General features: G+C 43.6%; 1 protein-coding gene across 2 annotated transcripts in view; it reads right to left on the reverse strand.

Annotated features, from left to right (window-relative positions):
- MYH10 (myosin heavy chain 10) overlaps positions 1-20,429 on the reverse strand; it is a 110,406-nt gene that overhangs the window by 69,384 nt on the left and 20,593 nt on the right. For both annotated transcript variants that reach the window (XM_054222071.1, XM_054222070.1), the window contains exon 4: positions 2,072-2,099. In XM_054222071.1, coding sequence (XP_054078046.1) covers positions 2,072-2,099 — 28 coding nt within the window. The remainder of the gene's footprint in view (positions 1-2,071; positions 2,100-20,429) is intronic.

The raw sequence follows: 20,429 nt of genomic DNA on the forward strand, positions 1-20,429 counted from the left end.
GGTCCCCAGCAGCTCCAGGCTTCGGTACTGCTTATAGTCACATTCTCCTGAGGTCTGCCTGTAAGGAAGTGTTTCCATTCCCCACCCCTCCCCATCTGGAAACAAGCTCCTCTCTGCAAATGGACGTCCAGCAAACAGCTTATCCACTGCCACGCCAAGATGTGGAACGTCTCACAAGATCCAGATATTTGGCGTTGAAGCATGCCGTACCAGATATAAACCAGGGTTCAATTGCCTATTCAGTACTGAAGGATCACAGAATTATAGGATGTGTTGGGTTGGAAGGGACCTTTAAAGGTCATCTAGTCCAACCCTCCTGCAGTCAGCAGGGACATCTTTAGATGAAAAGCTCATGGTGACCTTACAGGTGAGGTAATAACAAAGTTGAAGGCAAGAGAACGCAAAGGCTTTCCAACTTGCAAATGAACGGACGAGCCATTCACTAAATCCTATAGCACTGCCATCCCAACCTTTGTGGTCTCGGCTGACCATGTAAAGGAGTGCAAGGTTCATGCATAGGCACAAAACATGAAGCTACTTCAAAAAAATTCACCTGAGGCAAGCACATACTGTCAAAGCATCCACAGACACGCAAGAACAAAGCATTTCTTTCACTCTGGGATCCCGGCCCTGCTTTGAGGGCTGTTTTGTACGTGGCATATGAAGTAGTCATCACATGAAAACACAAGTCCCACTAAGAGCTGAGACCACAGACCTAGACAAGCCTGTGTTAACTGGATCAACTTTTATCTTAGCTACAGAACTGTATTTGCTTCTCTGTCCTTAGGCCCCACGAATCTTGTACCATAGCATCCATAGTTCAAAAAAAAGTGTGGCTTGAAAGGATCCACCTTCAGTCTTGTGTAGAGTGTGATAGTTAAGGCACTTTTGTAGGAAGCAGGAGATAAAGATTTGAATCCCTTCATGTCAAGAAGGAAACTGAACCCAGGTCAGTTCAGCAATTAATCTGCATTTAGCAATTAATCTAACCATTGCGCTATTTCAGGGAGCAGGCATCCTCACAAACTATGGCCTCAATGCAGCCGGTATGCACTGGCACACAGCACGGTCAACTGATCACGTAACCCAGCCAGAGGCATGAGAGCTACCGTACCTTCCCTCTCCCCCTCAGATAATTGAACACGTTCAGTTATACCCAAGACTGCTGGCTGCAAGCAGGTTCAGAATGGAGCCAAGGAGTGGTTTCACAACCCAGACGAACCATCCTAAGCCCCAGGCTGCTACCAACAGGGACCATTCCCCGCCTGCGTGTTCACAGCTCCTGCCCCAGGCTAGTGCTCCTCTGAGCCCACAGAGCGCAGACCCGGAGAACTCGGCTGATGAAAAGCAGCATTTTGTGGCAGCGTCAGTTTTCTGCCAGCTTCGCTCTCTGAACACTGACCACCAAGCCCCAGGGCTGGCGCAAGAGGCTGCAGAAACACACAGCCTGTGGGGAGAGGAACCGGATCACCCCTTTTAACGGCAGGGAGAGACCAGCTCAACGGTGTCATAGGCCCAGAAGTGCATTCATACTCTTCTAGCTACCTCACCATTGCATTTCCAGATCCCAGAGAAAATGAAGCTGAAGCTGGCAGTTTGCTGCTGGGTGAGGCAAGTTCAGGTGCAGAGAGAAAGCAAAAGGAAACCTTCGTGTCAGCTTGTTCAGAGCCCTCTGTTGGAAGCAGACCCAAAGCCAAGCTGGTGCTCAGCAGGGTTTCTACACGGGCTTTTGATTCATGTCCCCCTCGGGCGCTACACCTCGAGTAGTTCCAACCCAGCGTTTCAGACAGATGGGCACTTTTTAAAGCTTTTTGTTTCTGATTCAGGTCTCTTGACTGACATTTTTAAACTACATTTCTTAAACGGCACATACCTATAAAACTTGCAATAAGGTGAATTACAGCACTAAAAGAATATATCCCCACATTAAATATCACTTTGTGCTACATCTTTAACCATTAGTCTCTGGCTGCCAAGGCTGAAGACCCAGTTTTGCCTACCCCAGCTGTACCAGAGACCCCTTTCACAATCCGGATGTCAAAAAATGGCCAAATGAAAAGCGGTCACTTACGTGCAGAGAATTGATTGGTCCTCACGGTCTGCAAAACAAGAACAAACACGGTTATAGTCTTTTGTTATGTTATCCTCTAACCTGTAAGACAGTTTTAAATGAATATTTTAAAAAAAAAATCCGTTTTTCAGCTGAGCAATTATAATGATACTTTCGAGCAATTTTAATAATATCCCTTAAACATCCCAGTTCACACGCACAGGCCTCAACCAACAGCTCAGAATTTCCTAAAAGTTCTGCCCTTTCATGTAATAAAGTCAAAATTTTGGTTAAATTAAATAATAATCCACAATAATAGTTTTAAGCACATTTTTCAGACAAAGCTGGCCCCACGTCTTTTATTCTGTATGCACCCTTTCCCAGATTAATCAAATTATCTAAAATCTTAAGTACTAAGTAAGGAAAAATAAAAAAGTTTCAAGTACACAATACTAATGACCAGACACTTGGAAATAGCACTAACATCTCCAGAAAACAAGTGCTTTACTCTACTTTTTCTTTTTTTTTTTTATAATGAACATGCAAGCCTAAAGCGCTTCCATAATTTAGCTTATTCATTAAAGACTTGTCAAAAGGACATCCAGGGAAATACTGAACAGAGCCAAAGCTCTGCAATATGGTGCTGCTCAGCACTTTGGCGACACCCACTGCCGCACTCACGACCTTTGAAAAGAATGCCTGAAGGTCAGTTATACCCTGCAAGAGGTATTTCCTAATTACAGGATCTTCGCAGAATACATTTCATCGTCATACACTCTATATTAAAAATTATATAATCAAAACATTCAAATCTATCCAAAAAAAAAAAGTGAAACGTTTCAGTTAAAGAGCGGGTGGAGAACACCTTCAAGCCAGGGCTTTCAATGAGTTCAACATCTTTTTTCATAAATCTGCATCAGAGATGCAGAATTTACACTTCAGTCATTTGTCACTAGCTCCAAAAGAACACAATTGCCTCCTGCAAGCTCAGAACTTCAAACAGATTTTCTGATTGGTAATTTGTAACGGATTACATTAGAATAAATAAAGTCAAGCTTTATTTTGCTCAAGTGTAAATAAAGCTCAGGACTTCACTAGACTCCCTGCCTCTCTCCGCATGCGCCCCTTCTCCTTGGACACGATGCCCTGATGGGATGCAGAAAGGGAGCAGTTGGTAACATGATGATCATTATTCCTCCTAGGACACGGAGTCAGTACCAGCAGGATGAGCACACGGCTTCACTTGCTACAAGGCAGCTTCCCCACGTGCTCGATAGGTTTGAAGCAGCTCTGTGTCCATATATACAGCCTCACTACATTTATGACCATTGCTGGTAAGCTGAGTAACATAAACGGCATTTCACATCGTTTCTAAATGGGTCCAGAAAAAGCGTTATTAGACTGAGGTGCAAATTGCTGCTGAGTTTTGCAGACTGTGCGAAACCGTTCACCCTACCTATGTAAAACAAGCCGAGTTCATAGCGCTAGTGCATAACCATTAGTATTGAAGCAGGAGTTCAACCTTAGCTAGGTAGCATGTAAAAAAAATAAATAATAATAATAATACAGCAGTGAGCTGTGTTTGCCCCCGTTACACTGCCCCATTATGTGACTGACCCAGGCACAAAAGCACTTGGTGCCCAGGCACACCAGCTCCCGGAGCGGGCTTGCCACCCAGCCCCAGAAATAGCCGTGTGAGCAGGGAGAGGGGCTGCCGAGCAGGGCAGAGACAGGCGTCTGCATTTACATCAGCTCGGGCTGCCAGGAGCCTGGCGACGGGGTACGCAGCCAAAATAACAGGCTGCTGTTGAAGGGGCAGTCATGTCCTCTGCCCTTCCCCCAACCGTGCCAGCGCTCATGTCAGAAAACCTGAGCGTCACGTAGAAAAAGCCGTACTGGTGGAAGGGAGACCCGAGATCCCTTTGCTACGCAGCAGCCCCAACTGACCTCAGATCAAAAGACTATGTTCATACAGGCACAATGCAGCTAAAAAAGCAAACCAGCTAAAAAGAGACCTGGTCTCAGCAAAATATTGTTGTTTTAATTAGTTTGTGAATAGAAAGTATGAAGGACATGCCTTCAAAGAAGGCAGATGCTGCTGCACATTGCCACAGCTGGCTACACCAGAGGCTCGTGGCCTGCACCGCTGGCAAGTGTTGGACTACGTTTTAACATCAAGTATGATGGAAAATATGAGGTGCTTTCTGACTGAAAAACATTGGAAACACGAGAACAGTTGTACTTTGAGCCCCTTGTACTAGCTTGCTCAAAAATAGCAAGAAATACCAGGGATCCTCTTAGCCATGGTGCAGACAAACCGCAGCGGGGTGCGCTTCCCCGCAGGCGCAAGTCAAACCTGCATCCCAGCGACTACCCGTGCCTGGCCAGCAACGCTCGCGCCAAAAATCCCACCTACAGGGTGACAAACAGAGCAGAATGATGGTAGTAGGAGTAGTAGAAGAATATTAGTTTAGGTTATTACAAGTGGGAAAGAAAATAAAAGTCAGGAAGTTGGTGCTCTTTCTGACAAGACTGCAGGGCTGGTACCGGATCATCTCCTACATCTGCACGATGTAGAGCAGGCTCCTGGACAGACACACAAACAAGAGGAAGGGGGAAGGACTGCGAGAAATAAAAAGCTGAGAGTAGAGAAAAGCAGTGGGAGAACGACAACAGAAACATTAGGAGAACACTCTAAAAAAGTTTATGTTCTTCTGGTTTTGATTTACAGCAGCTGGTCTTGCAAGTCCAATCAGAAATAACTTTTTGGTACCAGCAGGAGACAAACCCCAGAACTCCAGGGGCAGGCGGGTGTACTGTTTGCCCAGTTGTCAGCATAAACTGGAAAAAAGTGCAACTTTCTGACCCTGACCCGTTTCCAGGGGTAGCCAACAGTGACTCACATGCTTCACGGGCGACTCCATACACCAGCAAACGAATCAAGATAACATAGGACAGTACAAATCATTTGTTCTTTTAGAAGAAACTGCTGAATAGATGCCAAGTTGGTACCATGAGTAGAGTGGAAAGTTAGTATTTCCTAGCTTTAATATTTATTGAGACATTTTCTACAGTGACAAATTGATTTCCCCCTTGCTCGCTTCCCAGTAACTCCTCTCTCTAATTTTGTCACTATAGCTAGGCCACTTCGTCTCCTCTAAACTACAGCTCTTCAGTTTATCACTTCTTAAAAGAACTTAAGAACACACGTGATGTTTGCCTTGAAACTGGGAGTAGTTTACTCCAAGGCAACGGGCATTTGTCAATGCTTTGTATCATGACCTCCTTCACCTGTCAGTTTACCACGCAAACGTAGTGTTCCACCACACGCAAGACACACCGTATAAATGCATTTTCTTACCTACTTAGTCTTAGAGAAAGTCTACAAAGCCAGACATACAACTATGTATCCTGTCATTGCAAGAAGCTCCAGCAAGTTCAACAGGGCTTTTTTATTTCCTACGTCCAGGAGCCTGAACTGACACAGAGCTCCTGAAGTTACCAGGTACTCACGTGTGTTACTCCCAATCCATTTTTCTGTGTCCATCTGGACTCCGAACCTCACAAACTATGGAAGTGGAAGCGAGACAACAGCAAGCTTCAAGCTTTGCCTTCTGCTCACTCCCTTCTGCTAACTGCCAGTTCCAGCATCTAGCACTTAATAACAAAAAATTACAGCTTGAAGGCTCAGGGTGCTGCTTTATGCATTTTCGCCTGCTGGATGCCTTTTGTGTCCCAAGAAGAAGAGTTGATCTCTCCGGACTCATTCTGAAAAAGATTCTGACAAAATGACTAAGATGGAAGAGTTATTTCTGGTTGGTTTGTTCGTTTTGATTTTCTCCTCCCCCAAACAACACAATTTATCCATCGTCTTGATTTCAAAGCAGCTGGTCCCCTTCCTAAAGGCTCCTTAGAGCACTACCTACGTATCCGTCAGCCGGCCTTTTGAAAGAACTGAGCCCACTTTTGCCACATTTGGTATCCGGGGCAGGGAAGAAGCACCAAATCCCTCACCTTTGGACTTGCATCTCAATACTACTTTCAAAAAAAAAAAAAAAAAACTGCGATTCTCTGTGACCCAGCTTCAAGCTGAAGCGCAGGAGGCAGCCCACAAGACAGATGTTTTTATGACAGAGAACGTGCCTAAGTCTTAAAAATAATCTGCCATCCTTTGCAGAAGTTTTAATAGCAATTTTTTTATTAAAGCCACAGAGTTTTGACATGGTTGTTCATGGAAACCTAAAAATATTTGGAAAACACTTAAGTTTCTACATAAGTCTTGTGACTCGTAAGAACAGACCAAAACCATCTCTCTCTAGCAAAGTCTTCATGCAATAACAGCACTCTAACATCTGACAAACAGATTTGTAGGAATATATAACGACTACACCAATTCAACAAATCCCTTGGGATTTATAAGCACATTGCAGCAGTAAGAAGCAGAATGTGTTCGCAGGGAATCCTCATCTCCAGCCTTTAGAGCAACTGAAATAGGAAACACAAATAAATTGCTCTTGTGAACAGCACTAGCAAATGTGACATTAGTTGCTTTTTATTCCATGTGAGGGCCAAGGAAGCGTATTGGTCTGGAAGGTTACTCTGGACAAAGTCACAACATGTTCATTACACTTTTGAGCACAAAAGGACACTATTTCAGGGGGGAAAAGCACCTATAAGATGACTTAGATAACACAACTTTTGCTATCGGCATAAACATCTTTCAAGTTCCTCCCCTATAACCCAACATCATAAGGCTGAGCCAAACGAAGAACTTCCAGTCGCTCAGGGAAAGGTCTATCACGCTTCTGCCACACCGAGAGCACCGCTGCTGTCCCCCGAGCAGGCTCCAGTGCTCCCCCGATCGCAGGTTAAAGCCACTCAGCTCACTAATCAACGCTACTCGCTAAGTCAATTTAACTCAGTCAGATGAATATAAGCGTGAAGACAGGTGTGTGGTGGGGGGATGAAATGAGAGGACCAAGGTCTTAATTCAAGACCAACCCTTTGGGTCCCATTGGAATCTCTCGCTTCACGTTAGAGATATACATCTTGGATTTATATATATCCCAAGGTCTTCAAACTACACTGAAGACTGTAACAATCAAGTTGCACAGAAGAGAGTTACTGCAATATTCCTAATTTGAAATACAAAGTCTGAAAATTACGCAGAGTCTATGAATAAAAACAAAATTTGATTTTCTGCTTTCCGTAGATGACTATGTCTCTTTGAATGGAAGAATTTGGAAGCACGAAGGCAACACAACCCGACACTAGCCTTAGGCTGAAGCTCCCCCGCCGCTGTAATTCAACTTCAGCTGCCACTGACGTCTGCTTCCCCTGCCCAGTTTCACCATCCCATTCCTCCCTTTGAGCCAGCAGCCGGTTGTGCAGATGCAGGTGATGCTCACGTAGCTGGTGGAACTAACAAAATTTAGTTTTCAACCAGATCAGTTTATAACAGAGCCACACAAACACTGGAATTAGTGTATGGGAAGCGAGAGAACCACCTCTTGTGCCAGCTACCCACGCTCTGGGCACCCTGAAGCCGTGGAAAAAGCTCAGGTGAGCTGCTGCCAGCAGAAGGTGCCACCTCCTCTGTCCCCAGCCTACATTCACACTGCTTCCCTTGAGCTAGCTCTAGTAGTCACCTCCAGCTATGGTGAGCCCATCAGGGAGTCATACTAGCAGAAAACTAATCCTATCAAAATATATAAGAGGGGGGAAAACGAAAGAAAGAGCAGCCAGCACAAGGGCGATGGAGCAACGAATAATCAGAGCGGGTCTTACTCTTTTGGCAGAGGCTAATCGTTAGATCGGCTTACGCTGTATCAAGTTATATATTTAGCATCTGGAAGTATCAGACATCGAAGCATTTCTTTCACTCTTGCTCTCCTCCTCCTCTTGCTTCCACCCGAAGGGAGAGTGACTCCCGCACCTCAAGGCAAGAGCCAGCTGCTGCATTTGACACCTACTGCCGTGGAGCTGAGGGACGTCCCACTGCAAGAAGCAGCAGCCACGTTAGGGAAACCCAGTCATGCAACACTGAATGGTGCAAATGCTTTAAGGAGAGGCCAGGGAGAATTACTAGAATACAAGGAGGACAAGAAGAATTACAGCTCTGAAAGCCATTTTTCCCTATACTCTCTTAAACCTACTTTGCTCTTGTCTACCCAAAGGAATATGCTCTGGGGACAGCAACTGGCAGCTCTTCAAACCCACCTGTTGCTTGGCTGCATCTTTTGCATGTTTTCTTGTTTGAAAATCCAGTAAGAGTAGATCCTGACATTTACCTTACTAGGTATATATATAAAACCAAACAAACATGAAGTTTTGACTGTCGGAATACAAAACATTTTACTCCAGATCCCTTCTCTCACCAAACTATGGAAGGACTTCACTCCCCGCCAGTTAACAGACCCGACCTAACAAAAACCCTGTTAACTCTGTTGGGTAATTGGTTCAAGCAGGATGTTCTGAAAAGTCGTAGCTCAAAGCTATAAAGCCTGTCTACAAAAGAATTACTGTATTTTAACAAAGCAGCTTTTCTTAAAAGCATGCCTTAGTTCTGCTGTGGTCACACTATAGTCATTCATAAATTGATAGAAGATAATCAAACAGAAAAGGAAGAGTCTGTCTTCAAGTTCCCTACTGAAACTCAAAGGCAGCGGCATTGCAAGCACAGAAACTTTATCAGAAAACAGTAAACGGACGCCCACCCTCTCAACTGGTCTTTGCTCCAATTGCCCTTTACTATACTGAGAGTTCAAGCATTGCAAATGGCCGGATCTTCACCCTCATGATTTGACTCGAAACGCATGGAAGCGGCCATCTGGAGCTATCACACACACTGAACTGCCCAACTAGAAAGCCATTTTTTGAGCTTAACACAAAGACGCAAATCTATGAAAACAATTCCACAGACGTATTACCTGCTTTCAGATTTAACATATCTCTGATTACTTTGACAGCAACTACAATTCTTGTCAAACACAGTAATTTTCATACAAATATTGACTGTCTCGCAATCCCATCACCCTTCCTATAAGCACCTTCCCTTTTGCATACAGCCTTTATTTAGGTAAGAACATGAAATAAGTGTGCCAAGATAAAAAGGTTAATTCTAAAAAAAAAAAACCAAAAAAACCAATGAAAATGGATGTATAGGAGTATCAACCTGCTTTTATTTCTCCAGAGCATGAAGTACCTGTTCAGCGGGGATGAAATGCCAGCCTTACTTCTGTAGCTGGTGTAACTAAAGAAGTTGACGCTTTTGTTGGGGTGGAGGAAGGCAACTTTGATATTTCTCAAATGGGAGAAACTGTTGTCTTTCCAAAAAGTGGCAGTAAGTGTCGGGGGCATGGAGGGTTCTTGTTTATTTTTAGAAAATATTTAATACTCGGGTGCAATAGCGCATAAACCAAGAAAAGCCTGGTTCCCTGGTCGATAGCCTTGTTTGTTGTGGATGTCAGGCTTGGACGATCTGTGTATGTTTGCCCTCTACTGTAGGTGAACAGGCTCAAATATCAATCTATTCAAGGACATTTAAAAACTGAATTCCTGACAAGTTCTGTGGAAGTGGGTCACTGCCTGGAGGAAAGAGACCTTCCTATCAGCACAGATTTTGCCACAGCGTTCACAGGATTGGGTCATAAATGCTACACAGCATTACGAAGCAGGCAGGTGGTCCGACAATCTGCCGTTCTTCAGTTCCAAGCTCTGAATAACTTTTTTTTGCCTTCTTTTCTTTAAACCAAGTCCTACTGGACTGGTAAGCACAGAAAGATCTGGTTACAGAGATGATGCATGCCTTTATATTTTGTGTTTGTCTTCAAAATGTTGCCTAGTTACTCCATAAACTATCATCAAACACTTAACACTATGAAGTGACTTGCGACAAACATCTCTAACAAGCGTAACAGGAAGACTGACAGGCACAAGTTTGTTTGCTGAGTACCCACCTTACTGCAGACCAAATATACCCTGACACACTTAAGCTCACCATGAGATTTCTGTTTATCCTACATTTCACCTCTGCCTCTGGTTGTGCAATAATCTTCGCTATGTCCAGCTTCATCATTCACTCTCCAACGTACCTTCTGCAACTTCACAAAGAGACAAGGGCAGGTTACAGGAATCCAGTCGGTATTTTGCCAACAGTAATCCATTAAAGAGTCAAGTGAACTTTTCAGAAAGCATGTAATTTGCTAACACTATAAAGCTGACATTTCAAGTTATAATACCTAAATTTAATCAAGGAAGTACTAAGGAAGCTGAACCTACACATACCCAAAGCATCCAATGTGATACATCCACCAGTGCTAAAGGAGCTGGACAATTATCATTGTCAGGTTACTCTCTTCGGCAGGTTTCAGGTCACTAAAAGGAGGGAGACATCACAGGTATGATCAAGAAAGGCAAGTAGGATCCTAAAAGCTGGAAGGAACCTCTGGAGGTCAGAAGCGATCAAGGACGCTGGCACTCTTTAGGGAAAAACCCTCTCTCTGGATGTACCTTGAAACCGCATTCATCTTTTTCTTCTTGCCTTGTCATCACCAGCTTATTCATCTGTTGGTCGGGTTTTCACCTCCACGTCTTATTTCTTTGAAACTGTCAAGCCATCAACCTGCAGAAGTTCTCATTCTTTGTCCTAAAATGTGTAACACTAATTTATACTAGAAGTAAGATCAAATTCAGGTGCGTTCCACTCCTCACGGGTATCCAGTGGGTTTAAGATATAGCATAATAATATTTATCAGTTTTGCTTCACCAGTGCTCAGACACTTTTTCCACAAAACACTGAAAGCCCTCAATGCTGGCTCAGACACCAGTCCATGAAGAATCACACCAAAACTCTCCCTCCAGCCCAATGCCGTCCACTTCAGAGACAAATACAACAGCGCTGGTTTAAATCAACTACCAATTCCCAGCGTTGCCTGTTTCCCTAGTATTTCCCATATAGCATGATACAAGACACAGGCAGCCACCATCGACTACATTTCCTCTGCTTAGGAACCAGCCTATGTGAGAAAGCCGTCAAGCTGAACTGCCACAAACCACTTTTGGCAGACCAGTATTTCATTCCTGCCTCGTTAGTATACTGTGGCTAACTACTCCGAGACACCTCCACGTTTTTAGTGAAGGGCTGAGAAAGCACCTCTTCACTGTGGGGTGGGAGTATTGATGGAGACACTCTACAGGCGTTCCTGCTACTTGTGAAGTTAAAATAACAAAAGTTTTAAAAAAAAAATATGTGGTTCTATCCCTTACTCTCAAAGATGCGAGATTTGAGATAAATCACAACAGCCATGCTTCAGTTTTGCTTGCTGACTGACTGCAAAGTAGGTTGAGTTAATTATTGTTAAATGAAGCATAGCAGAGGTCAGTCAAACCCAAGTCACGGTTTACCCTGCAACTCGTTTACGGTGAACCGTGGCACTGAATACAAGTATTTCTTGCATGGCTACAGCAGACGGCCTGACCACACTCATTATTCGCTCGCTCACCCCAGACAGTTCAAGCTGCTGCACAAGCGACCAGCACTGACACAGTGCGAGTGGCCAACCCAACACAGCACCGTCAAACCCTGGAAGAATAAGCCAAGCTATGAATGGGGGCTATTTTAGAAGTCACGAGTTCGTTATTTGCAACATTAGCTTGAAATCATCCAAATTCCTAAAGAAAAAATTGTGACATTTGTTTTCAGTTGCTAGCCAGGGCTGAATCAGCATAAAAGGAGAAAACAAACAGCTGCCAGGCTACGTCCTGCCCACTTAATGACACCGTGGGTAGCTTCTCCATTACACGCCAGATAGAATTTGAATTATTTTTTTCAATTCTCATTAAGTTTGAAGAAGCTCAAGCATGGTTTACGTTTTCACTGGCAGTTTTTCACTGCCTTTATTACGGCAGGTATCAAGAGAAGCTTTAGTAAGTCTAACTTAGAAATTAAAACAGTTGCTGCATTTGTGAGCAGAAGTTAATGGGTAACACATTCCTGCCCTAACAAATTCAAACAGGTATGGATTTATAACAAGCGTGGTTATAAATTCATACCCGTTGCGATGTACAAACAGTCGATACATGCAGAGGGCAACAGCCTCCACTGTGAGCACACTCCTGCTGTAGCACCCCGCCAGCCAGCCGGGCCAGCCCCGACAGCTTCTGGGACTGATTTACCCTCAAAGCCAGTGACAGGTTCCCACAGAAGCGTTTCATGCACCTTAGCTGAAGGGCAGTAACAACCCATAAGGCAGCAACTTCTTAAACTGCTCCAGCCAGAGCTGCAAGGACTTGCTCGCTTACGCTTACTGTTCTACGGATGACACAGATGAGCCATTCTCAGCCTTCTGGATTTGTGGCTCCCGAAGGGCTTGCCCAGTAGAAATGAGCAGGTCCTAAGTCTTCTACGCAGGCCACCCCTATGCTTACTTTTCAGTTTTTATTTGCATGCTGCTTAGAAGTACCCTAAGATTAGTAGCAGTTGGCAAGACACACACTGGAAAAGGTTTATTTACACCACAGAGTATTCAGCATAGGGGTGGTTTCTATCCTCCATCAACCCCGCGCTTAAGCTCTTCTGTTTCCTATATAGTACAATTTTGTCTAGACAAAGATTACATTGTCAACCGACACAACGATGCAAGGAGGTCCTTTAGCTGCAATATCTGCCATTTAAGCTCACTCATTTAACTTCTGCTCTTCTCCTTTCCCAAACAAATAAGCAAGCACGAGCCACTTAACAGATCTGGCTGTGAACCAGCTTTCACTCTAGCGGGCTCTTCCCAAGTTTTTTCCATTACGCCTGAACTCCACAAGTTCGGAGGGACAGCAAGTACTATACCAGCACATAACTGGCTTTTTAACTTCAGCACAGCACGCTCAGCGGTTCGGCTTTTTGTTCTCCGTCCCACACAGGTCGGGACGCAGACCATGGGGCACATCACCCCTCCCCGGTAAGGTCAGCCGCACCACACACCCCAGTGATGGGGACACATGGCCCAGCAATAGCTGGGCTAAAAATCATATTTTTAATGGGTATTTTCTAAGACACATTACAAGCCTTTTGATGAGTACGTTTATCTGAAAGTACTTTTAAGTCCAGATTTGCTGTATGGACTCCTTATTCCTCTGTTCAGCAGCGGAGTCATTACTTTTCCCCACTCACTGAACACCACGAAGTAGCTCTAAAACGCTTCCCCAAGAGAAGCTGTAAAAGCCGCTGCTACAGTCTCCTGAGACATTTCAGGAGACAAAAGCTCCTGAGCTTCCACCACTCTACATACCAAACTGCTGAGGAACAGCACAACCAACTTCATGTGCTGGGCAATGTTTAAGATAAACATTTGTCCACAATTAAGATTTCTGGGGGGGGGATGGTGTGGTGGATCTCTCAAGTTAAGTGAGCCAGTTCAAACATTAAAATCCTTTCCTCAAAGGACCCGCGTTAATGCTACCTTCTTAAATTTTTAAACACAGATTTCCTTTAGGTTTGATTCTGAATAGTTTTTAAAGTTTGACAATTCAGAGGACAAACACCACACTTTCCCTACCCTCTGGTGCCTAAATCGCCACAAAGTTCTCAATAAATTCTATTTCAGCACCACAATTTGAAATTGCACGATATAAATTTATCCTTCGGCTTTTAAAGCAAAATTCACAGGTATATTCAGATCTCCTTTCCTTTGCAGGAAAGATGTTGACCTTCGTTGCTTTAAGGTCAAAAGATCTTTTACTCACATGCATTTGTGTGCACAAGCAGGCATTTTCTTCTCCCCTTTGCCATTTTTCTAAAAGCGAGCATCATCTATTCCTTATGCTATTTACAGGGGGGAAATCCTTGAAATCCTCTTCTCTCTCCCTTGAGCACACGAACCCGACACAAACATATTTTTCTGGAAGTACAAAGCACTAACATTCATCTGATGGTTTCCACTGTATCTGCTGATAATTAGAGTAATTCTTCCCTATCAGAAAAGGTCATGAACAATTATTGTTTCCTGAATGGCTTCGATCCGTGGGTTTTTCTACGTAGCTTAATACTGTTTCCATCTAAAAATCTGGTGTATATTACTCGGGGCGGGGGGGGGAGTCTGATATCTCCCTATGGAGAGCAGGAGGGGAACAGGAGAACAGGAGGAGCATCTCCCCACCAACTACAGCATTTCTCCACCCGTTTTTAGCACCTAAACACTCCCTTTCTTTCAGCCTTAGTCTTCAGCAAGAAAGGGGGGATAAAACAAGGGTACGAGAAAGGAGACAATAGTCATTGTAGGAATTTTTGACCCTGTAACTACTGTGAATTCATTCCTGTACTAAAGGCAATGTTTCCCTGTGGTTTTGTGGAGAAAAAGTTAGCCTCGTCTTTTACATCTATCTCATTTGAGATGCTGAACGTTGTGAACAACTACTGCTTTAAAGAGAGATATAATGACATTTTACCAGTTGCCTCTTCCCAGCGACTTTAACACTTCAGTGTAGTATGAAATACTACTTATGGAAAGCACCCCAATAAAGACTAATTAAGCTCCATGCAGTCATAATAAACTTACAGCCGTGCTACAGCTTCTAAGAGTCTCATCGGTCTCTGAAAAGCCAGCTCCGCCAGACCCGGCGCTGCAGCGCGGCACCACTACCCCATCGCACTCCACAACCCTCCAGCGGTTAAAACGACACAGACTTTTACCATTTACTCCCTGCGCACTTTTATATGCGGGTTACAAAGCAAGACAGACCTCATACAAATGAGAATGGGTATCACACACTCCAACAGCAGACACGTTAAGGACCAAAATTAGCGAGCAAGGATGATTCCCCAGAACACCTCCCAGCAGCCAGCAAGTTCCGCAATTTCCTGATCCATCATCCTCAAACTTCAAGTTCATGAATTCCTCAAATTGCTTTTTTGGACAAGCGTAGGCTTTCAGCACCCAATATATCCTGAGGCACAGACTAGCACAGCTTAGCGATGCTGTTAAAAAAAATTGCTTCTTCTTGTTGGTTTGAACATGTCACTTGTGAATTCCAAGTAATGACCCTTTGTTCTTGCATAGGAAGAGAGGGGGTGGGAGGAGGATCACCACTCCCTCTCCCTGCACCACTTCACATTTAGACTTCTGTTAGATCTGACCTGAATTATTATTTCTGTGCCGAATACAGTTTTGATGACTTCAGTTGTTCTTTGACTGTTTTCCTGTCATATTTCCTCTTCACTCCAGCAGGGAAAGGCCAGAGCTACACAGTGTTGAAGATAAAATGTTTTGTAAGTCTATGGCAAAAGTGTCTCCTGGTTTGATCCCTTTTCCAGCTACTCCCCCTGTTCTCTACCCGATTTACAACCATTGCTGAACACTGAATTTACATTTCCACAGATGTAGGGCTTCTACTCAAGCCAACAACAGCTCCAACACTCCTGAAGTCCATTCCCCCCAGTACACCCCACACATGCCACTCCACAACGACAGTCTCATACGGTTTTTAACCCCCGGTACACCCCAAGATGCAGTTCTCCACACCGGGCTCTCATTTTTGTTACCCTGGATAACAGCATAAGTCTAGCATCCCCTCACAACCTTCATCTCTCTTCCAGACCAGAAGTTTATAAATGAGAAGCATGAACACAAGCACACGTTCCACGGGGTTTTCAGCAGTAAATCTGCCAAACCGTAAAAGCAGAAAACAATGGACAAGATTGGTCAATCTTTAACCAGTTCTTTATGTGTACGAAGGCCTTTCGTTGTATTGCAGTTACTTAAGAGCCTCTGGTTAGGATCATTAGCAAATTACTTTTGGAAAGCCACACAGATCATATCAGACAGCCCTCCCTTGTGCATACAGATTCATTCACAGATCAATGCATTAGCGAGGCATGGCCTCTCTTTTAAAAAGCAGTATGGAATATTTATAAATTATATGCATTTGTATGTTCCTGCAAAGGCTAGTTTTATCCTTCAGAACAGTTTCTACCCAACGTGTTTGGCACAGATCACAAGCATGCTGGTCTTCATATTCCCAGACCTGAAACGGGATCTCAAAGTGATGGCACCCAGTAACTAACACCTGGGTGCTTTGGTACCAAGTGGTTTGTGCCAAACGCTCCCGTGCAGCGCAGTTAGTCAGTCACCCATTCCATCTCTGAGCTTAAGAATTTGGTTCTTGCAGTTTGCTACCATCATTTTTCTATTTACTAATCCTTCAATTTGAGATTCCCTGTTGTCTTCCTCCAAGGAACATTCCCAGCCTGAAAAATTCATAGAATCCCAGGTTGGAAGGGACCTCAGGAATCATAGAATGGTTTGGGTTAGAAGGGACCTTAAAGACCATCTAGTGCCACCCACCCGCCCTGGGCAGGGACACCTCCCACCAGACCAGGTTGCTCAAAGCCCCATCATCTTGTCCAGCCTTTCCTGGCGCAGGCACAGACAAGATGGCCCAGCACCCTGCCCAGCCCAATCTTAAAGGTGTCCAGTGATGGGAAATCCGCAACTTTCCCAGGGAGATTATTCCAATGGCTGATTGTTCTCATTGAGAAAAACAATCCTCTTCTGTCCAGTCGGAATCTCTCCAAGAGTAACTTGTACCCATTACCCCTTGTCAGACCTTCCCAAGCTACTTCATAACAGATACCCATACAAAGAGGTAGTTGTATTTTATTCCTGCTTTTTCTTCTGACTTTTCCTTCTACACATCATCTGATGGCTTTACCGTCACTTGGAAAACACCCCAGAATAAAAAGAATTTTAACGTCCCAGAGGATTCAGAAAGCCATGAGCTTTTATTCACTCCGATTTATGAAACAGCAGGCCAGAGGTGCACAATACTTTGCAACGCTGAATCACTGGGGAAGATACACAATGTCTGTCAAGAGCATTTAAGCAGCCAAATTCCTGAAAGCATCAAGTGTGGACAGGTGAAAGGAAGCTAGAGATACACCGAGCTACAAATTGGTAATCACATTGGTGATGCAAGCCTTGGGTTACTGGAGACGCAGAGCAGACGACCACCAGCCCCTCACCACTTCTCTCCACTCACTAAGTGATAAAAATTGCTCCTACTTCTTGTCGCTTCCCTGCCAGAGTATAACAAAGACATTTCAGCGAAGAGGAAGGGGGAGGAAAAAGGAGCTACTGCAATTGCTATCAGTAGCAGTCAGAGCATAGCTGAACTCTGAGTTCAACACCCCAGAGGAATGCAGACAGGACTGACAAAAACCAGTTATTGTGCAAAACACACAAGACCCAGCAGTGCTGCTACGGAGCTACGTGCTGACAAGATTGGAATACATTTAAGTCTCTGTTGCACAAGCAATCATGCCTTGATGTATGTCATCTGAAGGCTAAAGCCAAGGAGAAGTGAATTATCCATTTCACAACTACCTAGAAAATAAATGGAGTTTAATTTAAGCTAAAGCTTCAGAGTAGAAGCAGGTGCTGGCTGAGTAATATGCACAAAATGATTCATCTCATGAATGATTTCCTAAGTTGGATGCACTTAGTCGTGAATTCCTGTCCGTAGGCTAGCACAGTCACAATTCAATTATGAGGTCAGCTTGCATAACAAGTTTTAAAATTAAAATCATCATCATTTGGTCAGAATATCAACTGAAAAGACCATGGAACGGGCTAATCTGCTGCCACACTTTCCTTCAGAAGTGGGGAGAAAACAGTCAAGACACCAAAGAAACTTCAGAATTCTCTCTGTAACAATTGTCAGCCCTGTCTCATTTTTAAATACAAGAAAGTTGCTTCTTGAAGTGGTTGACTTAATTTTTTTTGCGTAACTTCACATAACACTTCTAAGCAACTGAGGCTTAAGAAGAGTTGTTTACTGTAAATATCATTATGCTTAATTAAGTTTTTAACCTTGAGGTTGAACACCAAGAAAGAGCAGGGATCCAAACACATTTTTTTTTTTTATACAGAGAAAGACAAAGGTTAGCAATTATTGTCACAAGCACTAAAGTACTAAAAAAAAAAAAAAAAGGAGACATGGCAGTATACGATTACCTGGTTCTAGAAACTAAGTTCAACTGAGTTTGTTCAATAAGTAATCGCTACAGGTCTCATTCAGAGCTGGTCTAACAAGGTGCAACGATTTAAATCGTGAGAGTAACTTCCCAGTCCCTGAAACACACAGATTTAATACCAAGAGACAGAACAGAAGAGCAAGGGGAAGGAGATGAAATAGTGTGCAATGGGTTCAGCTGACAGAAGCGTTTCTCCTTTTACTTCAAATTCAAAAATAATGGAGGTGGAAAACTGTTTCAGCATGATGGATTTTGGTTTTTTCTACTTAATTTCTTACTTCTAGAATCTCTTCCTTTACATGGGAAATGGCCCTCACAGCCATGAAGAGCACTGCATACCACATTCCTATCAGCGTGCGATCCAATCCTGATGTGAATGTTATTGTCACCTAAGTATTTATACTCCACAACAGCCCGATGGGACAAAGTGAAAACACAGAAATCACAGTGTAACACCGGAGAGACCTGTAAATCCTTCACATGGCATTTACCAAGCTGCTGGTTCTACTTAGACTGGCCATCCTGAACTTTGTAACCAGTTCAAAAGCTTTGGGGAATCTTTTGATACGTCAAGTAGTAAGGAAAATATCAAGAATATTAATTGCACATACAACAGGTTTTATATATTCCCCACATAACAGAAAGTGCCAGTTATCAGTCCCAGGCTTTTTAGTCTCAGAGCAATTTTTTTTCTTTGCTCTTCCACTTGAAGATTTAATAGACCTTTAGAGAAAAAAGCTGTCATACTTTAGTTTCAATTCTTTTCTTCCATATCTTTAAGAGGGGGAGAGGAAAAAAAAAAAAAAACACCACACACAAGAGACCCCCATGTCCCCAAAGGGAGGATTAAGTCAAGATTAACTAAAAATATAGATCAATATGACGTTTTTAAGGGATAAGTATTGCATCTGTAGGCAGTACTGGCTTCTCCAACAAGTGTTCACTTCACGTATTACGCTGTTTCCGATAAACCTTCTCTGCAACAGGATTAAAGGCAGGTCCTAAAATATCAGTGCTAATTTAGTGCTCATCAAGATGTCCTCAGGGAAACAGGATAAAAAGGAGAGACTAAGCATAATTATACAAGAGTAATATTAGTAGGCAAGCTGGTCTTTGGCAACAAAAAGTAAACAAGTTTTCCTTAATATTTCCTCCAAAGCACTTTTAAGAGGCAAAGAATAAAGAGACATAATAAAACAATGTCCTACTTCCTCTAGAAATACAGTGGGAGAATAGGAAGGGAGGGGGGGAGAAGAGAAAGCCAAGTATCATAAAAGCACTAGAGAAAAAATTGTGTTAGTGTGGCTTTCACACAATCAAGTCTCCCTCGCTGGTAAAATAAAGATAGTCACAGATGAACTATTAGACTTACAGAATTAGTTTTCTTAAACAAAATCCTAGTCCCCATCAAAGCATTTTCTTCTCACTGCCTATAACTTTTAGCAGTAGAGAAGAGCACTAGCGAGTCTCGCAAATTGTATTACCAAACAGAATTAAGGTCAATGTTGTCACAGGGATTAGGATACCAATTCCTTACGACCATGTCAACTGTCCAGCAGCCGTGAAAAGCTCAGTCTAGCTACCTTTTGTGAAGCACGTCAGCTCCAACCCTATGCACTCACCCACTTCATTTCTGTCTGGGGCTGAACAATTTCCATATGCCCAGAAGCCCCTGGGTTATGGGCACCGACTGCTTCAGCATGACATTAGGAAAATGAAGAGAAAGCACAGGAGAAATCCACTAAGTCATCCGTGAAGTAACACTTACCCTACTGCCACACTACTTTGAAAAATAATTACTAGGGAAGAGAGAGGAAATCCAGTATATAAAGCTGAATTGCATGTTATTATCTTCTGAGGTCAAGGCACTAGGTAATGAGTCTTTTCCTGAAGAGAAATCCTGACTGTCACAGCCAGAACACACCCAAAGTCTTGCTTGTTTTTAATAACACGGTGTTCACGCTCAATCTTTACGGAGTCTTGCAGAAAAGGCGACACTTAGGAGATGCAGCAATTAACGAGGTTTGGTTTTCCTCGCAAAACTCGCCTCAAATCCCCAGTGCCCACAGCTGCCCCACCGCTGAACTGTTCCGCTGCAACACTCGGCCATTAAAAACAATTCTGCACCTCCCTCTTTCGTCTCTCGGCTTACACTAATTCAGTGCGTCTCTCCAGAGAATACCATTCCCTCTCCAAAGGGGCAAACTGGGCTTCTTGAACATACTCGCAGTTTTACGGCCCCTTTGTCCTCCACATTTTACAAGCACTGAAATAGATTTCCAGCCCCTTCTCCTCCCCACCACGGGGCAGGATGAGAGCCGACCTGTGGGGCTGCGGGGCCAAAGGGCCTCCGGAACA

This window comes from Rissa tridactyla, chromosome 15, assembly GCF_028500815.1.
Source record: "Rissa tridactyla isolate bRisTri1 chromosome 15, bRisTri1.patW.cur.20221130, whole genome shotgun sequence".
NCBI classification, from domain to species: domain Eukaryota; kingdom Metazoa; phylum Chordata; class Aves; order Charadriiformes; family Laridae; genus Rissa; species Rissa tridactyla.